This window comes from Acanthaster planci, linkage group LG06 (assembly GCF_054643075.1).
Source record: "Acanthaster planci isolate LZ-2023a linkage group LG06, COTS_SCS, whole genome shotgun sequence".
Lineage (NCBI taxonomy): Eukaryota > Metazoa > Echinodermata > Asteroidea > Valvatida > Acanthasteridae > Acanthaster > Acanthaster planci.
Window position 1 is genome coordinate 22935410 of NC_141782.1, and position 23631 is coordinate 22959040.

Below are 23631 nucleotides of genomic sequence, written 5' to 3' on the forward strand. Positions count from 1 at the left end.
ATCACATAGATAGTTATGTTCTATGTGTGTACTAAACTGGCCTTGGCCTTGAATGGCAGTAACTCAGTCTTGGCCTTGGAGACTCAAGACTCAGTCTAGTCCTCAAACATTGTGGACTTGACTCCAACACTGGTAATAATGCACCTGGGACAATAAGCAGGGGTGAGACTGACCAATGACAAAACAGCTGAAAAAGGCATAAAGAAGCTGAACTGTGAAAATCTCCTATTTGTGCACAGCTAGTGAAGAAAAAAAGCTGAAATCAAGAACAAAAAAGCTATAATTAGCTAAAAAGCTGAGAAATCTCACCCCTGAATAAGTAAAATACTCACTCTCTGGTTGCCTTTGTCTATCTCTTTGCTTTTTTCTATCCTCATCTCTTCCATCTCCCCCTCATGATGTCTCCTGACTGCTTCTAGTTGCTTAGTGAATGCATCATCAGCTTGATGTAACCTCTCAAGAGCGGACCTATTAAGGAAGAGTGGAGGACACCAGAAAAAGGAAGAAATTAAACGATCCAGGAAATGACTTTTTCTTAGAATCCGTATCTCTGTACTCTTCTTCCATGTACGAAGACTGTTTGACATCTTTTTTGACTTACGTGAACTGAATGGTGTACTTTTTCAAATGTTAAAAATTGACCGAGCATTTCTGGACAAGTGAGGGTGCTTTTGCTTTGATGTAAATCCAGGAAGACATGGTTCAGGTTGCATGTTTTCAGGTTCAAATTGTGAACCCCAAACTTGCTATCTGGGAACATTTCTGAGAAAAGGATTTTGCTGGATTATTGCCATATACTAACACAGCAATAAATTGCCAAAGAAAATGAAATCTGCCATAAAGGTGGTTAAAAATCTCGAATTTTTCTGAGCACAAGTCAGTGCAACATTGAGATTCAGTGCCTTGGATGACATCATAGTTCTACTCATGAATATGCAAATTGCATAAGCATAAAAACGAAAAAGGCATCAAAATATGGGTTAAAACTGCAAAACAAAAATTTGAAATGAGCTTAATTGAAACCCAAAGATGTAATTTCAAGGGATTTAGTAAAATTTCTAAAAATATTTCTGTCCCCTGGTTCCTTTGCGACAAACATATCGCCATCAACAATTGGAATTAATTTGCAGGGGAAAATACATGGGATCAACGTTATAAAGATTTTTTCCATGTGAACATGTTAACAAAATTGAAAGGAAGTGCCAAGTCCAATCCTTCCATTTTGCCCCAAAACAAGACAAGACTATGGCTGTGTCTGCAATGAGCTTTCAGAGCTAAGCTATGTCCATTGACAGCAGACCTAGACCTAGCTCTATGCAACAAATTTGGATGCAGCCCTAGAGAGGGCAGATGAGAACAATTTTCCTTTTCTATGCTGGCTGAGTTGTTTATCATGAAATGTCACTCTGAAACTATGTAGCTGTCATAGCAAAAACACAAGGTATTATAATACATGTAGTTGTAATTTGAATTATAAAATGAATCGTGCAGTAAAATGTGCTGATTCATGTCAACACTTTTATTAAGGACAAGTTACAGGTATTTACAAAAAAATCAAATGATGGCATAAAGACAACTGAAGCAGGGTTTGAATCTACAGGGCAAAGGAACACTGTATAGATGCTCTGTCAATTGAGGGTTAATGTTTTACATTTATTACACGGCCAACTGTTCTTATTGAAATTTTGTTTACTTTTGTTCTATAAGTCACTGCTTCATTTTAAAATGAAGACAGATGTCGCAAAGTGATGACACCTCAGCAAGTTTGTTCCACAGTCAAAGACTCTTGGGATATACGTAGATTTATAAGTTATGTCAGAATCCAAAAGGATTGGCAAGGTGACAAGGACCATAGTTGCTCCCATGAGCAATTAAACTGCTTCCTTGTGTAGGATTATGTCTGGATAGGACCAACAGGTGAACATGAGTTTCTTGAAATTAGGGTAAACCAAGAAGGCTCCCTAGTTTCCTTCCAAAGTAAATTTTGCTCTACTGAGTAAGACTCACTTTTCTGCTTGGATGGCTTTATCCCTTTCCTCTTTCATTTTGAACTCTTTACTGTCAAAGTTCTGCTTGACCTGTCGTACTTGTGTCTCCAGTTGACCAATCAAATCTCCCTTTTCCTTCCATTTGTTGTCCAGAGATCTATCAAAGTTAAAATATAAGACAAAACAACTTGCTAGAGTGAAATTGGAATGAACTGATACAAGACTACTTCCTGTAGTAAGGAAATGGGAAGTTAGCATTATGGTTAAAAGGTCAACATTACATTAAATGTAAAAAAAAAAGAAAAATGCTTTTTCAGTAGTAGTCCAGCAGGATTTTGTTATAAAACGTAAATGACTGCACTAGATAAAGCAATTGGTAATATTTGGGGGAGAAATTTAACACTACTTGATGTAACAATCATGGGCATTTCAGTGGCACAGTACATGTGCTCTTATACCAGGTTTTGCCCTTACATAGGCGTATACATCCACACTGTATTCTTAGTATGGTTCCAATGTTGCGAAAAAAATCATATGCTTGCTTGGATAGGATTTGAACCCACAACTGTCTGCTTACTCGTGCAGATGTCAAGATGTCAATTTGTCAAGTTCAAGTGGCTATACTTGAGCCCTGATGCAACGCCAAATTCATTTCATTGACTAGAACAGTGTTATTTCTGCAGCAAAAATGTCTGTAAATAAGATGGTGGTTATTGAAACGCACAATTGCCTCTCTATGGCTAGATGGCAGACATCTCGACAATTGTTTGAGGTTGGTATTAACACCAAAATATCACAAGGTTAAGAGGGAAAAAACATATGAAGTTAAAGCTTGTTAACAAAATGCCCTCATAGCAAACAGCGTGACCAAGCAGAAAATTTGCATTGGACGCTGCATCCTTTATAAGGATCGACCCTTAAGGGATCTGGATATACAGAAGTGCCCTTGGCAGTAAAAAAATGCAAATTATGACAGATACAGTCGAACATGAACAACACAAGCACGTTTGAGACGAGACCGTGCATAAGACGAGCATATTTCTTCAGTCCTGTTCAGAATGTACACATTCCTATGAGAGAAAACGTACTTAAAACGAGCTGTGCTAAGATAAGAACACGGACAAGCGGAGCACTTTTGCTCAACCGGCAGTGTCAAAAACCATTGTCCATGGCATTTTTCATACCAGTACAATTGAAAAGCGTCTTCAAAAGCTTAATCCCAGTAATTCATTTCTGATGGAGCGCGTCAGTAGTTCTCCAAAAAGGCTAATCCGCTCAGCAATTTGCACTGCAGTTTTGCCAACAATGACTTGGCGACTTTGTTCCTTGCTGCTAGAGGGGGCTTCATTCTATCAAAGGAGTTTTGATCACAGCGGGTCTGGTCCGAAAGAGGTGAACAATTATGGGTGAACCTGACTCGAAAATATATCCCTCCCGCCAATAACAAACCACATTGGGTACGGGCAAAACCGTTATATATATAATTAACATCTCCCCAAGGCAAAAATACATCTTGAAATAACAAACCAACGGAAATTCCCCAATTTCAATGCCCTACTACGTCCGGTCCTTATATAAACTGGTTCTCAAGTTAATTAAACATGTAAAGTCGGGCAAAGGAGTGCTTTGCCTGGCCACGCCGCGTGTGTGCATTCGGTGCAGGGCGGCGGCCATTGTTGCGTCCAGCAAGTAGGCGTATTCCAAATCATTGTTTTATTCATTCAAATTGTATTTATTAATATGATTTGAATTTATTAACAAGATCAAGGCTGTACATCGAATACTAATCCACTGCATATACTGTATCATATGGTACATGTAGGCCTGCAGTACATGTACATTGCCGTAGTGTAGAAGTGTATAACAATGCTTGCTGGTGCATGACGCCAGGCTTGCGCTTTATGTATGGGATAAGTGTGAACACGTATAACACGAGGTTTACCGCAAGAAGAAGTTTTTTGGAGAGTCCCTTTGAGCTTGTATTAAGCGTGTTCGACTGTAATACAGGTTGTTAACATTCTTTTGAACATTAGACTTATGTACATGTACGCTGGATCGCAGTGTACATGCAATGTGCTTGTCATATGGGTGGCTTCACCAACACTATTGTTAATTCCTGCACAACGTGAATAATGTTCAGGATGTGAGGGTCTCACATGGTCTATCTCAAAGGTATAAATTTAAAATTTGCCAGGTTCTTGAGGGTAAATCTAACCACACTACACCTTACACTAACTTTCCCCATTTCCACTACCTACCTAAATTTTGTTTCCTGTTTGTCTCAGTTACTCCCTACACAAATCAACGCCTCTCTAGTTCAACCACTGAAGAAACGCTCCTGTGAGATTGACTTTCTGCCTGTAATTGATCATGAGCTTAGTATGGCCCACTGATTCTTCCTGTCTGTCCGTGTTCTTCCCAAAACCGAAAATTCCTTGTGCAGTCCCCCTACGTAGCAAAAAATCCTCTTGCAAGAATTAAATTCTGCTCGTACTCCAGCTAAATGGCCCTTCAGTTTTTCTTGTTTGTCCCTGTAACTGCTTTAGCAGTTCCTTCTTTAATTTATGTACCTACCTGTATGCCTTCCTGCTTTCTTCAAGTTCTGCCTCTAGCTCAGCTACACGGTTCTTCAGTTCTTCTTTACGTTCCCTGAGTCTCTCTACCTCCTCCGTAGTTTCTTGGTTGATAGCTTGCTCACCTGCTAGCTGTTCCTCGAGATGTCTCTGATGATGAAGTAATTCTTCTCTAGCTTTCTTTATCTCATTATCCCTTTCAACAAGCCCCTGAGTAAAATAATTTCACATATTTGTAAGGTTAGACCTGTATTCTGAAGTTTTACTTAGAACCAATATGCCCATTATGATTTCTGCACTTAATGTCTTGAATCCAGTCAAAGGGTTTTCCTTTTATTTATCAATTTTAATGCAGACTAAGTCATTACGATCAAACTGAACAAACTTACTGAATTCCTCATCATTGAGCACTGGAGACGTCCACCATTGATGTTATCCACTGTAAACTTCACTTTTTAACTTTTGAATAACTGAAAACTACTCAAATATTCATGAATATTTGTTTTATCATCCCTTCCAACATACCGGATGTTGTCCTTAAAAAGTTCCGCTGTATTTTTGCCACTTACCTCTTTAAGCTTCCTGATGGTATCTGTCTGATCATCAAGCATCTTGGTTTTAATCTTCAAGGCATCATTATCCCTCTCGGAGTGCTTCTTCAAGGAGTCAACTTCTGCTGACAAGGCTTCAATACGAGCCTCCAGTCTCCCTCGGTCCTGGGCTAGAGATGATCCTACAGAAAATTCTCAAGTTACTGCATTTGCATTAATTTGCTTTATGTAGCTCATGTATAAGAAATCCCATGTACATGTACCAAATTTGTCAAATGACCCAATATCACACAGGAGTTCTTCATGGAAGACTCCTTACAGGAGAGACACAACAATATAAATGGCAGCAGCACACATACATGAAAGCCGATTATGAATTTCTATCTGAAGAACAGTGTATGGTATAGTTGTATGGACAGCACCACTTGTTCAAAGTGAAACCCTTATAAATTGTCCAACATAAAAGCCAAGGTACATGTATCTCTAACATTATTTTCTTGAAAACAAATCACTGCTTGTGCTAAAATAAATAGCTAATAAATGCAAGATTCCAACACAAATCTTAAAATGCATGACTTTGCAAGACAAAAATTAGGGCTTTCCATAACCGATTCCTGCAATACACCAGCCAGTCAACACACAAAAATGAAAGATGAATGTAGTGTGCCTTCAACATGCCCCTCATATTCCTTTCCGTCCATCAATCTGCACATCACATTTACATGCATTTGGAATGCAAACTGGACTGTACAGAGACTGCACTGCTTATATAGCCAAATATTCAACACTTTATGTGTCACACATCGGTAAAGAATTCAGTAATTTTCCTCAGCTTTTTATGAAAAAGATTAAGGGACCCCAATGGAAATAAGCCTGTGTAATTGGCTTTCTTGGGTTATCCCAGAATGAATCAACCGTTTCTTGTCTTCTTTTTTTTTTTAATATATATATATATATATAGAGAGAGTTGTTACTAAGTTGATTGATTTACAGGAGCTATGAAACACATTCAACTTTCAATGTGACCTCAAATGACCTTGTAGAAGCACAATTAGTATTTAATGTGACCTCAACTGAACTTGGTGGAGCTAATTCAACTTTTAATGTGACCCCAAGTGACCTTTCTGAAGCTCAAACAACTTTTAATAAGACCTCACTGACCTTGTTGAACCATAACTAGGTTTATCATGAGCTCAACTGACCTTGTTGAAGCACACTTGGTTTTTAATGTGACCTCAACTGATCTTGTTGAAGATCAAATCAATTTTTAAAGTGACCACAACTGACCTTGTTGAGCCAGTTCCTGACCCCACAGTTTCCTCTCTACTCTCAGACCTTCAATGACTGACTCTTGAGCCACTAACTGGGATTTCACTTGACTATTCTCTTGTCGAAGGGCTTCATATTGAAGCTGCTTTCTTCTGGCTTCCTCCAGCTGAGATTCTAGATTCTGGACACGTTCCTGCAGGAAAATGTAAAGTTACACATGCTAAGATAATATATAGTAATAATGAAATTAATACACTAACAAGGGAAGTGTTTTGAGGTGTAATGATGGCTGTGATAACACTTTTGTCAGCAAAATCAAGTTTTATGAAGAGCCAGTGGTCCAAATGCGTTTTAAAGGGTCCCCGATGACCTTAGTGGAAAAACTGTTAATTGTTTAAAATATATACGAGTATGCCAATAACAGGACAGGGGATGTAAAAATGGAATAAAATTCCCTTTGTTGTGGTTAAGTTTACTTACATCTAACAAAAATGTATTAATCCTGATAAATGATGGTGCTGTGCATGACGTACATTTGAGAACCCACAATTATATTCAGGCACCCTTTTGTTTTGTTAAACAAAAAGGAACATGACACTGGACATGCACAATTTATGTGCCCGAGAAATGTTCAAATGTAAAATACATGCACGAGTACGATACCCATGCACGCTTTGTAAAGAGTGTGTGCACATGTGGTACGGCTGTTGTGTGTGCAATTGCATATGTTGGTGTGACGACGTACAGTGGGACACCACGACCCATACACACGAGTATATCGAGTGGAATAGTCTGGGTCGATTGGAAGCATTTCTTACCCTTTGACTTTGTCTACGGGCTTTCTTTGATTTCTCAAAGATTGTGGGCTTAATCTCTGACTTCATCAATTGTTTAAAATTAATCCCTAACAAGTCATACATGTACGTGTTGGAAGAAAACATTGTGGATAGAAAGGCACACTATCCAGTTTTGAGCCCTCTGCCGCTTCTGAGCGTTTAGCTCTGGTGAGCCTGACTGTCGATGTCCAGATTCGTCTCACTTTGCTTCGGTTAGAAAGTTATACATGTACATGTGTAAATGCAGGTTTGGCCCATCTTTACAGGTGATGCTGCAGCCTCTGCAACACATCTGGTTATCTCTACAACACCTAAAAATACCTAAAAATTGGACTGGTTTTTTATTGGACTGACCTAAGACAAGCATTGAAGCACTCGCGGCGCGATGATGTCTTCTGAAATGTACGTACATGTATGTTAATGAGATACCTCTTGGGGGTGGGCTGTTTCTCCAAATTTTTTTCCCTTCCATTTATTATTCAAAACAACAACATTCACATTCTGGATACTGTTTAACCCCTTCGCATCGGGACGCGGATAGAGCCGCCATAAAATTTGAGATCCTCAGCCCGCTTTTCAGCTATTATTCTCGGCCCATGCTCAAGCGAACACGGTGAAAGAAGGCAGACCCTGGCTCTTGTATATGGTAATTGGTCTTTGTGCGTAGCCCAGAAATGAAAAGACCGAATTTGCATCATAATCACCAGCTTTACAAAAGTCCCCACTTTGAAAAGAGGCAACGGGAATGTGGAAGCTTGAGTAGAGCCGCATGCCACCGAACAATCAGCCTTTTCACCGTGTAATTCAAAGCGTGCAGAGCAAAAAGGGGCCACAAACTGAGAATCTGCAGTTTGGCAGGTGGCCTTCATGGCCAAGCGAGGCTGGAATTCTTGGCGTCGGCTTTCGGGAAGAAATTCCTGTCGTCAAAGGGTTAATAATATACAATTTTCAATCATAACTAATAAAAACCACTTTTCATGGACCCTTTAAGTAATATGATTTCATGTATTCCGCCCATGTTTAGTGGAATCCGCACCTTGGGTATATTTCCAAGAACTGAAGATCAGTTTCCTAGTAACATAAATATAAATGCATTCCATTGGTCAGCATATTAAAATGTCAACATATAAGCAATGAAACTTGCTAGGACACGTAAGACTTAAATGTAGGATAACATACCCTGTATGCTGTCAATGCCTCCTGTTTAGATTTAAACAGCTCAGAAATCCGTCCTTTCTGCTCCTTCACCATCTGGATGCAGGGAAAGTATTAAATCTACTAGATTAGTGCAAAATATCACACTAGCATACAGTGGATTTGAACCAGTATATTGTACTTGCTGTACCACCAAGCCTACCATGGTTGACTAGCTGGATCAGAACGTGCAACACTGTACTTGCTGCAACATAATGCCTACCATGGTTGACTAGCTGGATCAGAACCTGCAACACTGTACTTGCTGCAACATAATGCCTACCAGGGTTGACTGGCTGGATCAGAACCTGCAACACTGTACTTGCTGCAACATAATGCCTACCATAGTTGACTAGCTGGATCAGAACCTGCGACACTACTTGCTGCAACATAATGCCTACCAGGGTTGACTGGCTGGATCAGAACCTGCAACACTGTACTTGCTGCAACATAATGCCTACCAGGGTTGACTGGCTGGATCAGAACCTGCAACACTGTACTTGCTGCAACATAATGCCTACCAGGGTTGACTGGCTGGATCAGAACCTGCAACACTGTACTTGCTGCAACATAATGCCTACCAGGGTTGACTGGCTGGATCAGAACCTGCAACACTGTACTTGCTGCAACATAATGCCTACCAGGGTTGACTAGCTGGATCAGAACCTGCAACACTGTACTTGCTGCAACATAATGCCTACCAGGGTTGACTGGCTGGATCAGAACCTGCAACACTGTACTTGCTGCAACATAATGCCTACCAGGGTTGACTGGCTGGATCAGAACCTGCGACACTACTTGCTGCAACATAATGCCTACCAGGGTTGACTGGCTGGATCAGAACCTGCAACACTGTACTTGCTGCAACATAATGCCTACCAGGGTTAAATGGCTGGATCAGAACATGCGACACTACTTGCTGCAACATAATGCCTACCAGGGTTGACTAGCTGGATCAGAACCTGCAACACTGTACTTGCTGCAACATAATGCCTACCAGGGTTGACTAGCTGGATCAGAACATGCAACACTGTACTTGCTGCAACATAATGCCTACCAGGGTTGACTAGCTTGATCAGAACCTGCAACACTGTACTTGCTGCAACCTCATGCCTACTAGTGTTTACTAGCTGGATCAGATCCAACAACACTGCACTACGAAGCACATCAGGTTTGAATGGTTGATATAGCTTCCTCATTGGCTACATGCCCGTTGACCAAGTCCCAGAAAGCACAATGGATAGTGTCCCCATAATACTACTTGTACTGCTTATTAACCCTAATCCTCCAGCTACAGTGTAAAATCAGACAATTGTCTTAGGCTTGGCATGGTGAGAGGTGATGTGCATGGAAAAACATCAGTTCCTGTTTATCCAGTTCAAGCTATATGGTAACGTAGAAAATGCACTAAACATGCAAATGAACTAATTTAAGTCCAGCCCTAGATTTTGTCAAGAAACAGAACAGACTCACAGCAGTTAGTTCAGCAACCATGCTAGATGATCTCCTCTCTTTGTCTGTCATTGCTGCAAGTGTGTTTTTGGCAACGGAAGACTCATGGCTAACTCTCTCAAATGCATCTTGAAGCTACAACATTTCAAACAGGTAAAGAAAGTATTTTACTGATGACACTGTTGTGATGGATATCATACAACATGCAACAAGAAAGGTACTCGTGGTCATGGCTACATCAGACATAAATATAAAAATCATAATTTTCAGAGAAATGTTTTTGAACAATGTCAGGTTTTAAAATAAAGGAGAGCTTCACAGAATAACATTTAACAAATATACATGTACCTCACGAAATCTCTCTGCTTCCATCTGGAGGCCAAGACGAAACTCATCTTCTAATTCGGAGTACTGTTTTGTCAAAGTATCAATCCTGGAATAAGAATATTAGTATCAAGTAAAGGCTCAACAAAACAAGCTGCTCTAAAAATCTTCAAAGCTTGTCCTAAAGAACACTACTGAATATCTAAAAAATATTCCCAAGACACACCATAGAAATATTGTCCCTATTTAAATCGTAGCAGATTTTCAATAAAAATATTCCAAATCACAGTCTCAGATCAACCCACCTTCACAGGTTAGTGAATCAACTTAAACTGGAATGGATTGGTTAACCACTTCGTGCTGGGGCATTTTTCAACGTTGATGACGCTGGGCCGGCATGACTATCATTTTTTCCATGTTCACAATTCTTCAACAATTCATCATTCCATTTAACAGTCGTTTATAGCCGCATGGAGTAATCTTTAGGCACTACTCTAAGTTGACAGGTGACCTTCATTGACGCCCGAATATTTCAGCCAGGCCTGCAGCCTTGTAAACAGAGCCCAGATTGTGCGGTGTTATACAACTGTCTTTTGTTCACGAACCTGGCTCAGTGCACTGCTGACCTCTTTTCAATAGGGGCCAGATTAGGATGCAGCGGTGCTGTGTGGCTCATCACTGCGGTGGTGGAGAGCTTTTGTCCCCAGTAGTAATCCGTTTGCTCTAAATGCCCCAAACCCTGGTATACGGTTTCAAAATAACGCTGGATTATCACCACTTTTGAGAGTGAAAAATGCCGGTAATGCCCTGGTCTTTTGTTCGTAGTACGGTCTTTTGTTACAGGGCCCTGTTTCCTTTGTCCAAGTTCGGAGACCCCGGCCACACATATAAACCATACGGCTCCAATTTCGGAGTCCCCGGCTGGTAGTGGTTAAGATACAGTAACAGCATGAAAGTGTCTACACATTAATGAGGAATGGGCCCAATGAAGTCTGATGTTTTTGATAAGAAATACATTGGCACATTTTGTAATGAAATATCCAACATATTGCTATGCAAGTCGTATATTTGAAAAATAAAGTCAAGTGGATTTCAATATTTATAAAGCTGATCTACTTCGCTACAAAGCACTTCAATTTCAGTGGAATACTTCAAAATACCATCTTACCTTTCTTTGTATAATTTATGCTCTTGTTCATGTCTGGCCTGTTCTTTAGATACTTCTATGCTTATAACATCTTTGAGTTCCTTGCTGTCTAGACGGTACATGTTATTAAGCTGCACTCTGTAATCAAAACAAGAGAACCTCTCTAAACTTAAAATGCTAGGAAAAATTCTGCGCAGGATTCACTGAACTTGCTGAAATTGTGATTACAATTTTCCATCCACTACATCAACTTTGAAATGGTTCAACTGAGCATTTTCAAGATGTATTTTTGCGTTGGGGAGATGTTAATTATATATAACAGGTTTTGCCCTTACCCAATGTATATTAATAAGCACTGTATGCTCAGTGCTAGTCCGAGAGCTTGCGGAAAAAAACCTCACAAGCTTACTCGGGTGGGACTCGAACCCACGACCTCCTGCTTACTAGTCTAGATGTCTTAACCACTCGACCACCGAGCTTGCCGGGGTCGGCTGGCCGGTCCGAGTCAAATGAAGCAGTGGGTACCGGTTATATATAATCAACTGAGCATGTTCCCGCTGGATCAGCCTGGATTTGGAAATTGTTCCAAATGATGAGGTCATTAACCACTTGCTGCCGGGTGGATTTTTCTTGAGCCAGACAAGCCAGGGTTCTTTTCAAGATTTTCCGTTTTCAAAAGTCTTCAAAAATTCATCATTTCATTTAATAGCCGTTTATACCAAAATGAAGGACTCTTTGAGAACTACTCTAAAGCTGACAGGTAAAATTCATTAACTCCTGAATATTTCAGCCTGGCTTGCAACCTTTGAAAAAGAGCCCAGATTGTACAGTGTTACGTAAGATTCTTTTGCTCCCGAAACCGGCACCGTGAACTGCTGACCTCTTTTCAATAAGGGCCAGATTGCGGTGGTGGAGAGCTTTTGTATCCGGTGGTAATCCGCTCACTCTAAATGCCTCAAACTTACTCAGGTGTGGCAGTACTGATGGGGGTGTGGATGGGTAAACATGGGTGCCAAGGGAAAAGAGGACCCACAGACAGACTTAAGGAAGAACTGGGGTAGGGTGCCAAGGGTATAGATGACCCATAAGGCGAACTAAGAAGGGTTGAGGATGGGGCGCCAGATGTCACTGATGACGCCACGCATCACTAAGCCAGCCTAATCCCTTCTCAAGAGTTCCCGGCTTCACGCATCATCGGACTAATCCTTGTCTCCAGAATCCCCCTACCAGACTACTTAAGCTCCACTCCCAGTCAGTATCCGGCATTCATCTGGCATTGTGCAGAATTTCTGCTTGGGTCAGTGTTGATTTTTTGTTCATGGCAAGCAAAACCTTAGAATTAGACAAACTCTGATCAGCCTGGAAACTAAATCAGGTAGTTCCAACTTGGATCAGCCAGGAAACTAAATCAGGTTGTTCAACTCAAATCAGCCTGGAAACTAAATCAGGTTGTTCAACTCAGATCAGCCTGGAAACTTAATCAGGTTGTTCAACTCAGATCAGCCTGGAAACTAAATCAGCTTGTTCAACTCAGATCAACCTGGAAACTAAATCAGGTTGTTCAACTCAGACAGCCTGGAAACTAAATCAGGTTGTTCAACTCTGATCAGCCTGGAAACTAAATCAGGTTGTTCCAACTTGGATCAGCCAGGAAACTAAATCAGGTTGTTCCAACTTGGATCAGCCTGGAAACTAAATCAGGTTGTTCCAACTTGGATCAGCCTGGAAACTTAATCAGGTTGTTCAACTCAGATCAGTCTGGAAACTAAATCAGGTTGTTCAACTCAGATCAACCTGGAAACTAAATCAGGTTGTTCAACTCAGACAGCCTGGAAACTAAATCAGGTTGTTCAACTCTGATCAGCCTGGAAACTAAATCAGGTTGTTCCAACTTGGATCAGCCAGGAAACTAAATCAGGTTGTTCCAACTTGGATCAGCCAGGAAACTAAATCAGGTTGTTCCAACTTGGATCAGCCTGGAAACTTAATCAGGTTACTCCATATAAGGTCAGCCCGGAAACGAAGTTGTTCCCATTGAGATCTTCCTGGAAATACAGGTTTGTCCACTGACACCTGAAACACTACCGGGTATTTCCGGTACTCTTTTATTGTTGTTACAAATTATAACATAGACCTATCCCTTAAAACCCAAGCCTGATGACCACTGTTTTAGCCTTACCTATGTTCCTGTTCTCTGCTGGCTAGGAGTTCCTGTTGTTGTATCTTCCCTTTTTGTTTCTCAAATAGATCAACCTATCCACAGAACCCTAGCTTGGCCACTATTTGAACCTCACCTATGTTCCTGTTCTCTGCTGGCTAGGAGTTCCTGTTGTTGTATCTTCCCTTTTTGTTTCTCAAATAGATCAACCTATCCACAGAACCCTAGCTTGGCCACTATTTGAACCTCACCTATGTTCCTGTTCTCTGCTGGCTAGGAGTTCCTGTTGTTGTATCTTCCCTTTTTGTTTCTCAAATAGATCAACCTATCCACAGAACCCTAGCTTGGCCACTATTTGAACCTTACCTATGTTCCTGTTCTCTGCTGGCTAGGAGTTCCTGGAGCTGTTGTATCTTCCCTTCTTGTTGCTTACACTGAGCCTTCACCAGATCCACCTCTCGTCCCATGGCAGCAGCTTTCATCTGATATTCTTGCGCTTTCTTCACCTATACAGGAAATAAACCGTTATTCCAAATTCTAGTAATTCAAAATGTATCACTGACGCTTTTGAATACATACATGTACTTACACAACCCCGAATTTTCTCAAAATATAGGCATGAGATTTTATGTTATTAAACATGAAACCCTGGTTGAAATCTTGTGCTTGGATACCGCAATGTCGTTGGTTGAGAATGACCATGTCTGGTCGATAAAATTAAAGTGCATATACTTTATTAACAAAAAGAATAAAGTTGTGAACAATGGCTGTAGTAGAACCTGCACATACCAATTGCAGTTGCTTAGTGTCTGGTACACACACCTGACAGGAAAACCTGCAGTTATAAATGTTTGTACTAAAGTAATTTATTTTCTGCCTGTTACAGTATAAGCTAAAATCATTTTGTCATTTTAACACCTGTATTGGCACGACTACTGATGACTACTAGAAGAAGCTGCACTGCACCCTCGATTTTTTTGCTTCAGTGTTATATGCCTTCTTGGATTTTAAAGACTGTATTTACCCTATCACAGCAGAAACAGCTTCAACCCAAGAATGCTGTGCCTCCACTCTCCAGATTTGTGATATTTTGGGTATCTTGTAAAGATAAACATTTCTGCGTGAGTGAAGACGTACGATGTAAATGTAAGGAAGAGCAGTCATGGATTTACTCACTTCATGGGCATGCTGGTTCAATCTCTCTGTCTCCATCTTAGCTGATGTTGTTTCCATGGCCCTTAAGGCTTGTCTCTGCTCCTCCTCAGCCTTCTGGGAAGCAGTCAACTTGCCCCTCAGGTCCTCCAACTTGGCCTGTCACACAATTAATGCTGCTTTAATTTTTTTGCAATTCTGGTGGTCTTCCCTGAAGTAGATAAACAAGATACTAGCCCCAAAGTACCGAGACTAAATTTAGTAATTCACATAAACTTCTTTAACACAGTGGCAAGTCAAAAACCAAATTCGTATGAGTGCTTTACATGTAATTTCCAATCTTCAAGTGATCTGAGTCACATGCATCTGATTATCTGTTCATGACAACATGTAATTCTTTTTGAAAAATTCAAAACTTGACAACTGTGGTTTCTCTGCTCAAGCAAGAAACAAGAGATGTCTTTCTTCTACACAGCAACATCGTTTGATGGGGACTTAATGTGTCAACATACCGTTCTTGTGTGTTTGTCATGATCCGAGCTAGCCATGCAAGGCCAGTTCCTTTTGGAAAGTGTAGTCTTTGTACGTATATGTAAACTGGTACGGTGTGTCCTTTGGGTGTTCAAAACGTCATATCCCACATCACAACGGTCAACAATTGTTGTCATACCTCTGTCTTAATTTTGTTGAGGCTGAGGAATTTATCCAAAGAAACGAGCATAGAATTCCAGAAGTTCAGAAGATGATAGGCCTACTGTCAAACTGTATAACTGACACAACAGATGTACATGTACATGATATCGTCTGCAAATGTACTGTTCCTTTATAAAATTATGTAACTGAAGTAGTGCAGGTAATGTACCAGTGAGTAAAAGCTCATGTGTTCTGTAGTCTGGTCAGTCCCTGCATTACCTTTTACGCTTCAAGGACTGGAACAAGTCTATTATACAAGGGCAACCAACCATTGATTGAACTCTTTTGTAACCTATGCACAAAATGTATCATGGGTACGATGTAAAACTGACAAAGTGAGTGACAATGGTCGCTCTCGAACTTCCCGAAGCTCTTGCCTCTCGAGTGTGTGTGTGCATGTGCAATCGGCAGAATGAGATTTCTCAAGGTGAGTGTGATGTGCGGATATACATGTACTGCACTGTCAGGTGATCAATCTGGGTCAATGAACAGACAGTATCCAAGACAAAGGTACGATACTTATAGAGCACATTCTTCAGGCTTCTCATAAAAACATCCAAAACTGTTTTTGTGTTTGACTAAGTACACATACTAAACTACCAAACCTGGCATTCCTCCAACTGCCCTTCCAGTCTTGCTCTGAACTCCTTCTCATTCATTAATGCTTGCTTTAGTCTGGTGCTAGCCTGGATGGCAACGTCTTGTAATTCTCGTTCCTCAGTGGCTATTGTGTTAAGGTAATTAACAAAGAACAAGAGTCACATATCTTGTACAAATTTGACATACACAAAGAGGCAAAAACAACCTTTCCTGAATACCGCAAAACATTCAGGTCTGAGTACTGCAGTTATCACTATGTCTACAGGAGCTGGTTATATGTGCCATTTTGAGGCTTAAAAAAGTCTGAGTATCACCCATTCCGGTGTGCTCCATATGAACATCTGATATGTGTGTGCATGCAAATTTTATGAAAAACGATGATCATCCAATCAGAGCCATTACAAAGTGATTTTTCCATCCAGATAGTGATGGAAGATGTTGATTGGTCAAAAGTCAACAAGCAGACATTGCAGCATCAGTGAACAACTGTCTGTCAATATTTAAGATTCTGACCTCGAGATGTTTTTTGGAAGTTCTAAGCTCTCCGAGAGCATAATTTTCAGACAAGACAATTGCTGATGTCAAAGATAAATGTGACATTTCTTAAGCCTGCCCACTGGTCATGATAAAAGTGTTTGCTGCCAGCTGCATAGACCCTGTAATTCCAAACGGACTACTTATATGCACCATGCTTTCCAGTGGAAGGTACGGCATACAGTAGATGCCTGATGACTGGACAAAATCTACATATAGGGTCAGTGAGAGGTCATCTTGCAGAATTAATCATGAAATCTGCTTACATGTAATAGGTGCTCATCTACATGTGAGCGTCTATCGCAGACTCTGCCAAACCCAGCATCACTTAGAATCTACCCTTGAGACTCAACAAAACTGCTGAGTCATATGATCTGTCTGATTCGAATAATTACAAACAGTTGGAATGGAGGGATGTGTAACACTGCAGCAATCTCCCACAAGTTTCATTGAAAAGGTGTACACAAATATGTAGGAATGGTTGACAGGTAAAAACCATCTACCTCTCCCTGACTCTCCGTGGGTGTATGCACGTGGACATGTACCGGTACATGTAGGCATTCATTGTATTGAGGGGACAATTTTTTCGTTAGGCACATTTTGGACCGAGCTGTGGGGACATTTCTGTGTCCCCACAACGTTTTTTGTTCCCACAAAATAGGCAAAATATCGAGTGCATATCACAACTACGGAATGAGAATGTGTGTGTATGTACCGTATATCTCACATTTCAGTGTGTATTAGTTTTGTACACACAAGTGATGTCTGAGAGATTGGTGGAGGTTGAGTATTGTACATGTACCAGTGTACCTTATTTTACCGGCCTTGGTAAATTAACTTAAAGGATTTTTTTATCGAGTACTGTTAATTGAGTACGAGTACTTTGATGCTCGTGTACAATTTTTGGATGTCGAGTTCCAGTACAAGAACTGTAGTGCAAGTACGAGTACTTGGATGTCCGAGTACTCTGAAAATGGTACACGAATAGTACTTGAGTACGAGTACTACAACACTGACATGTACCATGGTAAGACCTGAGAGTACTAGAAAATATAACTTATCAGCAAGAAAGCTTGCAAAAGACAGGTACTTTTCTAATGACAACCAAGAGTTGGTATTTTTCATATTTGACTTCATTTTGATTTTATATCTTGAATTTTTTAGCAAAAATTTGTCCTGCAGCTGGGTCCATTCACTGTGACATGTACATAACCTCTTGCGTGAAGTGTTATTACAATGTACCTTTTGCCTGCAGTTCTTTGATGCAATCAGCTAGTCTGATAGAAGCCTGCTCTGCTTTCCATCTCCTCTCTCTCTCATTGTCTAACTCCTGCATCAAGGCCTGGACAAGGAATTGACACCTACCGGTTCTTTGATAATGCTTGATAACCAGCAACAAGTTCTTAATATCAAAACATATTTAAGCATCTTTGTTCCCCCTCACCAATTCAACTTTTGCTTCAAAGACTAAGTAACAGTAAGACATGACATGGTTTAATTAAATAAGCACAGGTGATGATATCAGAATAAGTGGGTAGTGAGTTACTGGCATTAAGCTCCTAGCCTCTTTTAAAATGCACAAGTTTAACCCCAACTCATAACACTAATACTTCAATTTGTAAATCCCTTTGGCGGTGCATACAGAATCATCAACACAAATAATGACAGTGTAATTCTACAACATGTAAAAGAAGATCTTAGCTTGATTTGTGAAGGGTGTAAAGAAAATCGTATGCAACTGAATATGTCTAAGTGCAAAGTAATGCATATGGCCACACCATAGGATCTCCTATATCCTTATGTCAGTATAGTCCCAAGCCCCACCTCTGCTCTCAGCAAGCCTTCAACAAGAAGACAGTGGTAAACTGTAGCCCGAGACCACTCTCTAGCACAGAGAACAAAGTCTTGTCCTTGGGTATGAACTTTGCCCCCCCCCCCAAGTTGAACCAGGTTGAGGACATCATCCAATCAACGGAGCTAGCACTACAACACCTCAGCAAGACCGCAGCAGATGATGTCCGCGTCCAACTTTATCAAGCAAGCCAAGCCACCCAAGACCAACATCTCAAGACAAGAACTCGCTGCAATCAAGAACCTACATCAAGACCAGTCAATCCACATCCTGCCGGCAGACAAAGGTTATGCAACAGTAGTCATGGACAAGGTCGATTATGATAAGAAGGTAACAGACATTCTCTCCACCCCAACCTACCGTTCGCTCCGGACGGACCCCACACCAGCCATTGAGCGTAAGATTACCAGCAAACTATTGGCTCTCCAGCGCTCGCAGGCTATCCCCTCAAGTTGTATAGGCAACTTAGGCCCTCTAGCTCCACTTGCCCCCAGTTCTTTGGCCAACCCAAGATCCACAATCCTGACATTCCCCTCCATCCCACTGTAGCCTCACGAGGAGGCCCCACCTACATTGTACAACACTGCTTAGCACCTCACTAAAATCCTCCAGCCCTTTGTGGGCAACACCCCTTATCATGTGACCAACTCTGACCAATTCATCCAACACATTCAGAATCTCTATCTCCAGCCCAGTGACATCATGGTCAGTTTTGATGTCGTTTCCCTCTTCACCAGTGTCCCCACAGGTGAGGCCTGCCTCATTGCCAAAGAACATCTCGAAAATGATCCCACTCTGTGTGAGCGCACAGCCCTCTCTCCCGACCAAATCCATGACCTGCTGCTAACTTGCATCTCGTCGTCTAGCTTCAGATGGAGAGACAAGTTCTCCGAGCATTCGACTGGGACCTCCATGGGATCTCCTTTATCCCCGGTACTAGCCGACCAGTTCATGGAGGAATTCGAGTTACAGATCAATTCAACTCAAGTGTTAACTACCAAGTCCACCGCAGGTCTGAGCTTTCAGGGCAGAACTTGACTGGTATCAAATACCGTAGGTGTGTTACTCCACCGACTACCGAACTGCTTACTGAGAATGGGGCTCAAAGAATGCCCACGTGACAGTGCCTGGTCCAGTTGCATGAGTCATCATAAAGTACACAATTATTGGGCGGGCACAATGCAACTTTGGAATGGGTAGACTAGGGGGTGCTACTCCTACAGTATACACTGCATGGACTTTTGCATCCAGCACAAAGAAAAAATACTAAGTTAAATCCACCCCTGCTGCACATGCATCTTACTGTTAGTCACCAATGGGCAAGGTTTCATTAAGAAAATTATTTTATTGATCTTTTAATGACGTGGATTTGCCTTTAATATTGCAGTTCCATGCCCACAACTTTTCTAACTTGTTAATTATTCATTTTGAACCATTTCATCACAATGTATCACTCCCATCAGACGCCCGGAAATGAACGACTTTGACTGTGGGCGGCGGTTACTTGATTGGACCCTTGTGAACCATACGGAATTGCCCTTAGCAACTTGCCAATCCTCTGTTGAGTATTCTCACTTTGAAGACTTCGTTTGCACAAAGTTAATAAACGATCACATTGAAACTCTTTGTATGTGCTCTACAAGACTTAAACTGAATAAAACACCACAGAATCATGAAAAGAAATGCTACTTACATGTAAATATGAAATTTAGACTCAAAGTGGTTGCTAAGATGACAAATTATTCCCATTTTTTTTTGGGTCTTTTTTCCACTAAACTTCTCAGTTTTAGATATTTTCCCAGAACGGTGAGACACTGCATACGACCACAGCCCACTTTTGAAAACTTCAAGAAAACTTTGAATTCTTTGTTTTGAGCTTTCAGAAACTGCACCAAAACATAAACAAACTACCGCTTCTGAGAAGAGCTTTTCGCAAAAATCACTAGTTCTGACCACTCTGGTACTACATGTATATCTCAATTTCATTTTCACAAAAAGGCCTTATCTTACCATAAAAATATTTGGGGCAAGGATTTTTATTTCCAAAAGATGAAAATGAGACGTAAATTTCATGAAATGAAGCAGTTGCTTGCCCGGCACGAATTCGCATGGCCCTCCTTACTTATGCAAATGACCCTAAAAATGGAACATGCACAGTTAATAATTTCCCTCTGAAACATACGTGTCATTGCTGCTACTGTGCTAGTAAAAATATTCATCATTTTATGCCGTCAAATTTTCAAATACATGTATACTCAGTTAGTTAGACCCCTACAGTGTACCTTTCTCAAACTCTCAGGAGTGCTTCGATGATGTACAAAGTCTATCAACTGCCTTATCCATCCAATGCAATATCCTACATTTTGATTGATTCGGGGTCCCAAGGAATGGGCGGTATCAAAGGGGAAAGTAGTTGGCTCCGTCGGGTTTTCTATAGGCCGACTAAACTGTAAGTTAAAACTTCTGGAATGCGGCTCCAGTTGCAGGGTGGCCTCCTCAAGATGTTTGGCTTTCGTCAGAGCTGTATTAATCTCTGTTGTCACTTTGGAAATCCCGTCAGACATGGATTTATTTTTGCTTGGATTTCTTCAATGGTCGATGACGAAAACTGGATAGCCTCCTCCATCTTATTGTGCTTGGTTTCCAAGGTTTCGATTCCTGTCAGCAGGCTTTCTTGATTGAAAATAAGTGTCTCGCTTTCTGTTTAAATCCGCTGCCAGGGATCGAATATCCCTCCCTCACACTTGTTGTGGTGTCATCGTCTATGTCTGGTGATGCATTCGTTGGGCCGGGTAGGTCACCTGCCTCATGTAGCGCGAGCACGAGATTCGATGTTGAAATTCTCTCTTTTTTCTCATTCCTTAAAGGCATACTTCACATCAAACTTGACTGCATGGATGACAAGAGTAATACTCACAAAAATTATTGTTGGAAGGGATGAAGGAGATTCTTTGTTGACTGAACTATAGTTGATTTTCCAGAGCACTAATTAGATGTGTCAGCTCATGTTAGCGCCCTCAATGTTGATTCCTGACATGCAAGTTACATGACTCAAAACAGCTGCGGAAAAGACCTGAACTTGTCCCAACTACGACCGGTTGGGTACTGGAATTTTGTCCATCCGGAATGACCAAAGCAACGTTGTTGAACTGACTACTGGTCCCACTAAAGGAGTCATCAAAACAATGGATAAGTAAGTCTAACCCAAGTATGGTATCTTTCCCTCACCTCCATGAAACAGAACAAGATCATTGAGAGGATGCAGTTCACGATTTAGACAGTCAAAGAAACTTTTGGAAATCAGAGTGACTTGATGAGAGCCACTGTCCAGCAGACAATGTGTGTCGAGTCCATCAACCCAACACGGAGGTGTGACTGTATCACCAATTAGTCCCTGAGGAACATCCGTGCCTGTCTCTTACTGAATTTTGGGGTTTACTGGCATCAGGACATCTGGTTCCCCTCCTACAGAGGTCCCATCCCGTTTCCCGACGATCCTCTGAGGATTAACTTGACCAACTTCCTGTTGACTGCATCAAAGTCAGCGGGATTTGGGCATCTTCGACGAATGTGACCCTCCTGGCTAAATGAGAAACAGATATCTACAAGAGTGCCCCTCTTATGGTTTTGGTCAGGGTTCTTGTGAGGTTGCCCCCTCTTTGCCTGGCCTCGAGGGAGACCATGAGTTGGCGTCAGTGGAGCCGACTGCTGCGTGGGCATGGCGTTCTGGTGGAAGAATTGTGCCTGATGATTGGCAACATCAAAGAAATGTGCTTGAGGATTAACTACATGTAGGTGAGAGAGGTGTACTTGCGAAGGGGCTCGGTCAGTGAAAGGTGCCTGAGGATCGGCAGAATGGTGAAGGTGACGAGCCTTCTCTGGTCCTCTAGTTGGGCGGCCACGACTCTCGGACTTCAACCTGGTCTCATCTTCCTGCTTCCTGACCATGGACAACAGGCTCAAGAATGACGGAGGTTGATTGACTTTGTCCCTCAGTTGAAGGCTCACAAGTAGCATCTCATCGAACAGAATACCACGTATGAACTGGGCAAGTTGTACCTTGTCCGACTGTGCGTGGGGGACAACACATCTCCTCAGTGCTTACCTCAGTGCTGTCTGTTGTCTTGTTAGGAATTTTGATGGAGGTTCTCCCTCGGCCTGCTTCAGACTGCAAAACTTGACAAACAGTTCGTCATCAGATTCTGCATCACTGAAGGCGATGTCGAGGGCCTTCAGGTAATCGTGGGATGTACATGTAGCTGCAGGGTTATCTCGACGGAGGTCACTGACGATATTGAGTGAAGGGGGCCGCAAAGCCTCACGAATACGCTTCCTCTTCTCGCCATCATCAAGGTCCCACCACTCATCCATCGTTGTGTAGCCAGTTGGCAAAAGTGAAGAGCAAAAGTTCAGCAGAAGAAATGTAACGCCAAGGAATACTTGCGGATCTAGCAACGTTGATGCTGGTGATTACTGCCACAGATGCCTTGGTATACTTGTGCTGTGTCTGTAAGTCACAATAGCTTGGTGGCTGAGATGCCTGGGAACAGCTCTTCAGGAGGATTCTCCCCTCCAGGCCCTCTTTCAGAACATGCAGTTCATCAGTAACTAAGAAAGAGAGCCAACAATTATGAACATAAGGGGAAGACTTGGATTTTGAGGTCCTCCAGTTCAAAGAAAAATAGTGCAGAGCGCAGACAAAATTCGGCAGGCATGTAGTCAACACGATGGCAAAGTCTGGAATGCCAAGCTTGCCAAAACATGCCCTTGCCACATGACTAGCTCAGGCTCTCATTGGACAACTTAAAAATGTCACATATGACTCCAATACTGATTGGTCATTTAGAATCTAGGCAGACGAGCACTCAGCAGAAGTTTATGGCTTCCACAACTTGGGTAAGATGTGAACAACAACTAGGAATTAAGTGTCCCAACATCCTACCGATCTCCTGTCAAATTTACTGGGAGTGTACACACTTGTGTACTAGTCAGAGAGGCAATGGATACAAAGAACATCCTGTGATCTCCTAGGAAAGCAAGATCATTAAAGATAAACTGAAGAAAGAGCAGGCTGTTTGACAAAAGGAATAGGCAATAGATCAAAGGTTTACCACTGGAACACTGCTTACCAGTAGAAAAGTCAAAAGCTCAGGAAAGAACAATTTAAGTATGCAAAAGGAAAACATACACATAAAAAATAACATTTAAAATTATAACCCAATACCTCTTTTGGGATGGGGTTACAAATGTATATGTAGAAACTTTATCCTTTAGATTTTTAACAGATGATTTAAGAAATGGTGTATTT

The 23631-nt window shown here is 41.4% G+C and overlaps 2 protein-coding genes across 5 annotated transcripts in view; both read right to left on the reverse strand.

Annotated features, from left to right (window-relative positions):
• lrrcc1 (leucine rich repeat and coiled-coil centrosomal protein 1) overlaps positions 1 to 23631 on the reverse strand; it is a 52330-nt gene that overhangs the window by 17298 nt on the left and 11401 nt on the right. For all 4 annotated transcript variants that reach the window (XM_087138295.1, XM_087138294.1, XM_087138296.1 and 1 more), the window contains 13 exons: positions 17714 to 17813; positions 15943 to 16061; positions 14669 to 14803; positions 13859 to 13998; positions 11356 to 11472; positions 10212 to 10296; positions 9885 to 9998; positions 8397 to 8468; positions 6400 to 6574; positions 5131 to 5294; positions 4563 to 4771; positions 2008 to 2145; positions 333 to 468 (listed from right to left, as the gene is read on the reverse strand). In XM_087138295.1, the coding sequence (XP_086994421.1) occupies positions 333 to 468; positions 2008 to 2145; positions 4563 to 4771; positions 5131 to 5294; positions 6400 to 6574; positions 8397 to 8468; positions 9885 to 9998; positions 10212 to 10296; positions 11356 to 11472; positions 13859 to 13998; positions 14669 to 14803; positions 15943 to 16061; positions 17714 to 17813 (1704 nt within the window). The remainder of the gene's footprint in view (positions 1 to 332; positions 469 to 2007; positions 2146 to 4562; positions 4772 to 5130; positions 5295 to 6399; positions 6575 to 8396; positions 8469 to 9884; positions 9999 to 10211; positions 10297 to 11355; positions 11473 to 13858; positions 13999 to 14668; positions 14804 to 15942; positions 16062 to 17713; positions 17814 to 23631) is intronic.
• LOC147798960 (paraneoplastic antigen Ma1-like) lies at positions 17821 to 22916 on the reverse strand. Its single transcript, XM_087138304.1, has one exon. It carries the CDS (start codon positions 22692 to 22694, stop codon positions 22425 to 22427), a length of 270 nt encoding a protein of 89 aa, XP_086994430.1. The 5' UTR covers positions 22695 to 22916; the 3' UTR covers positions 17821 to 22424.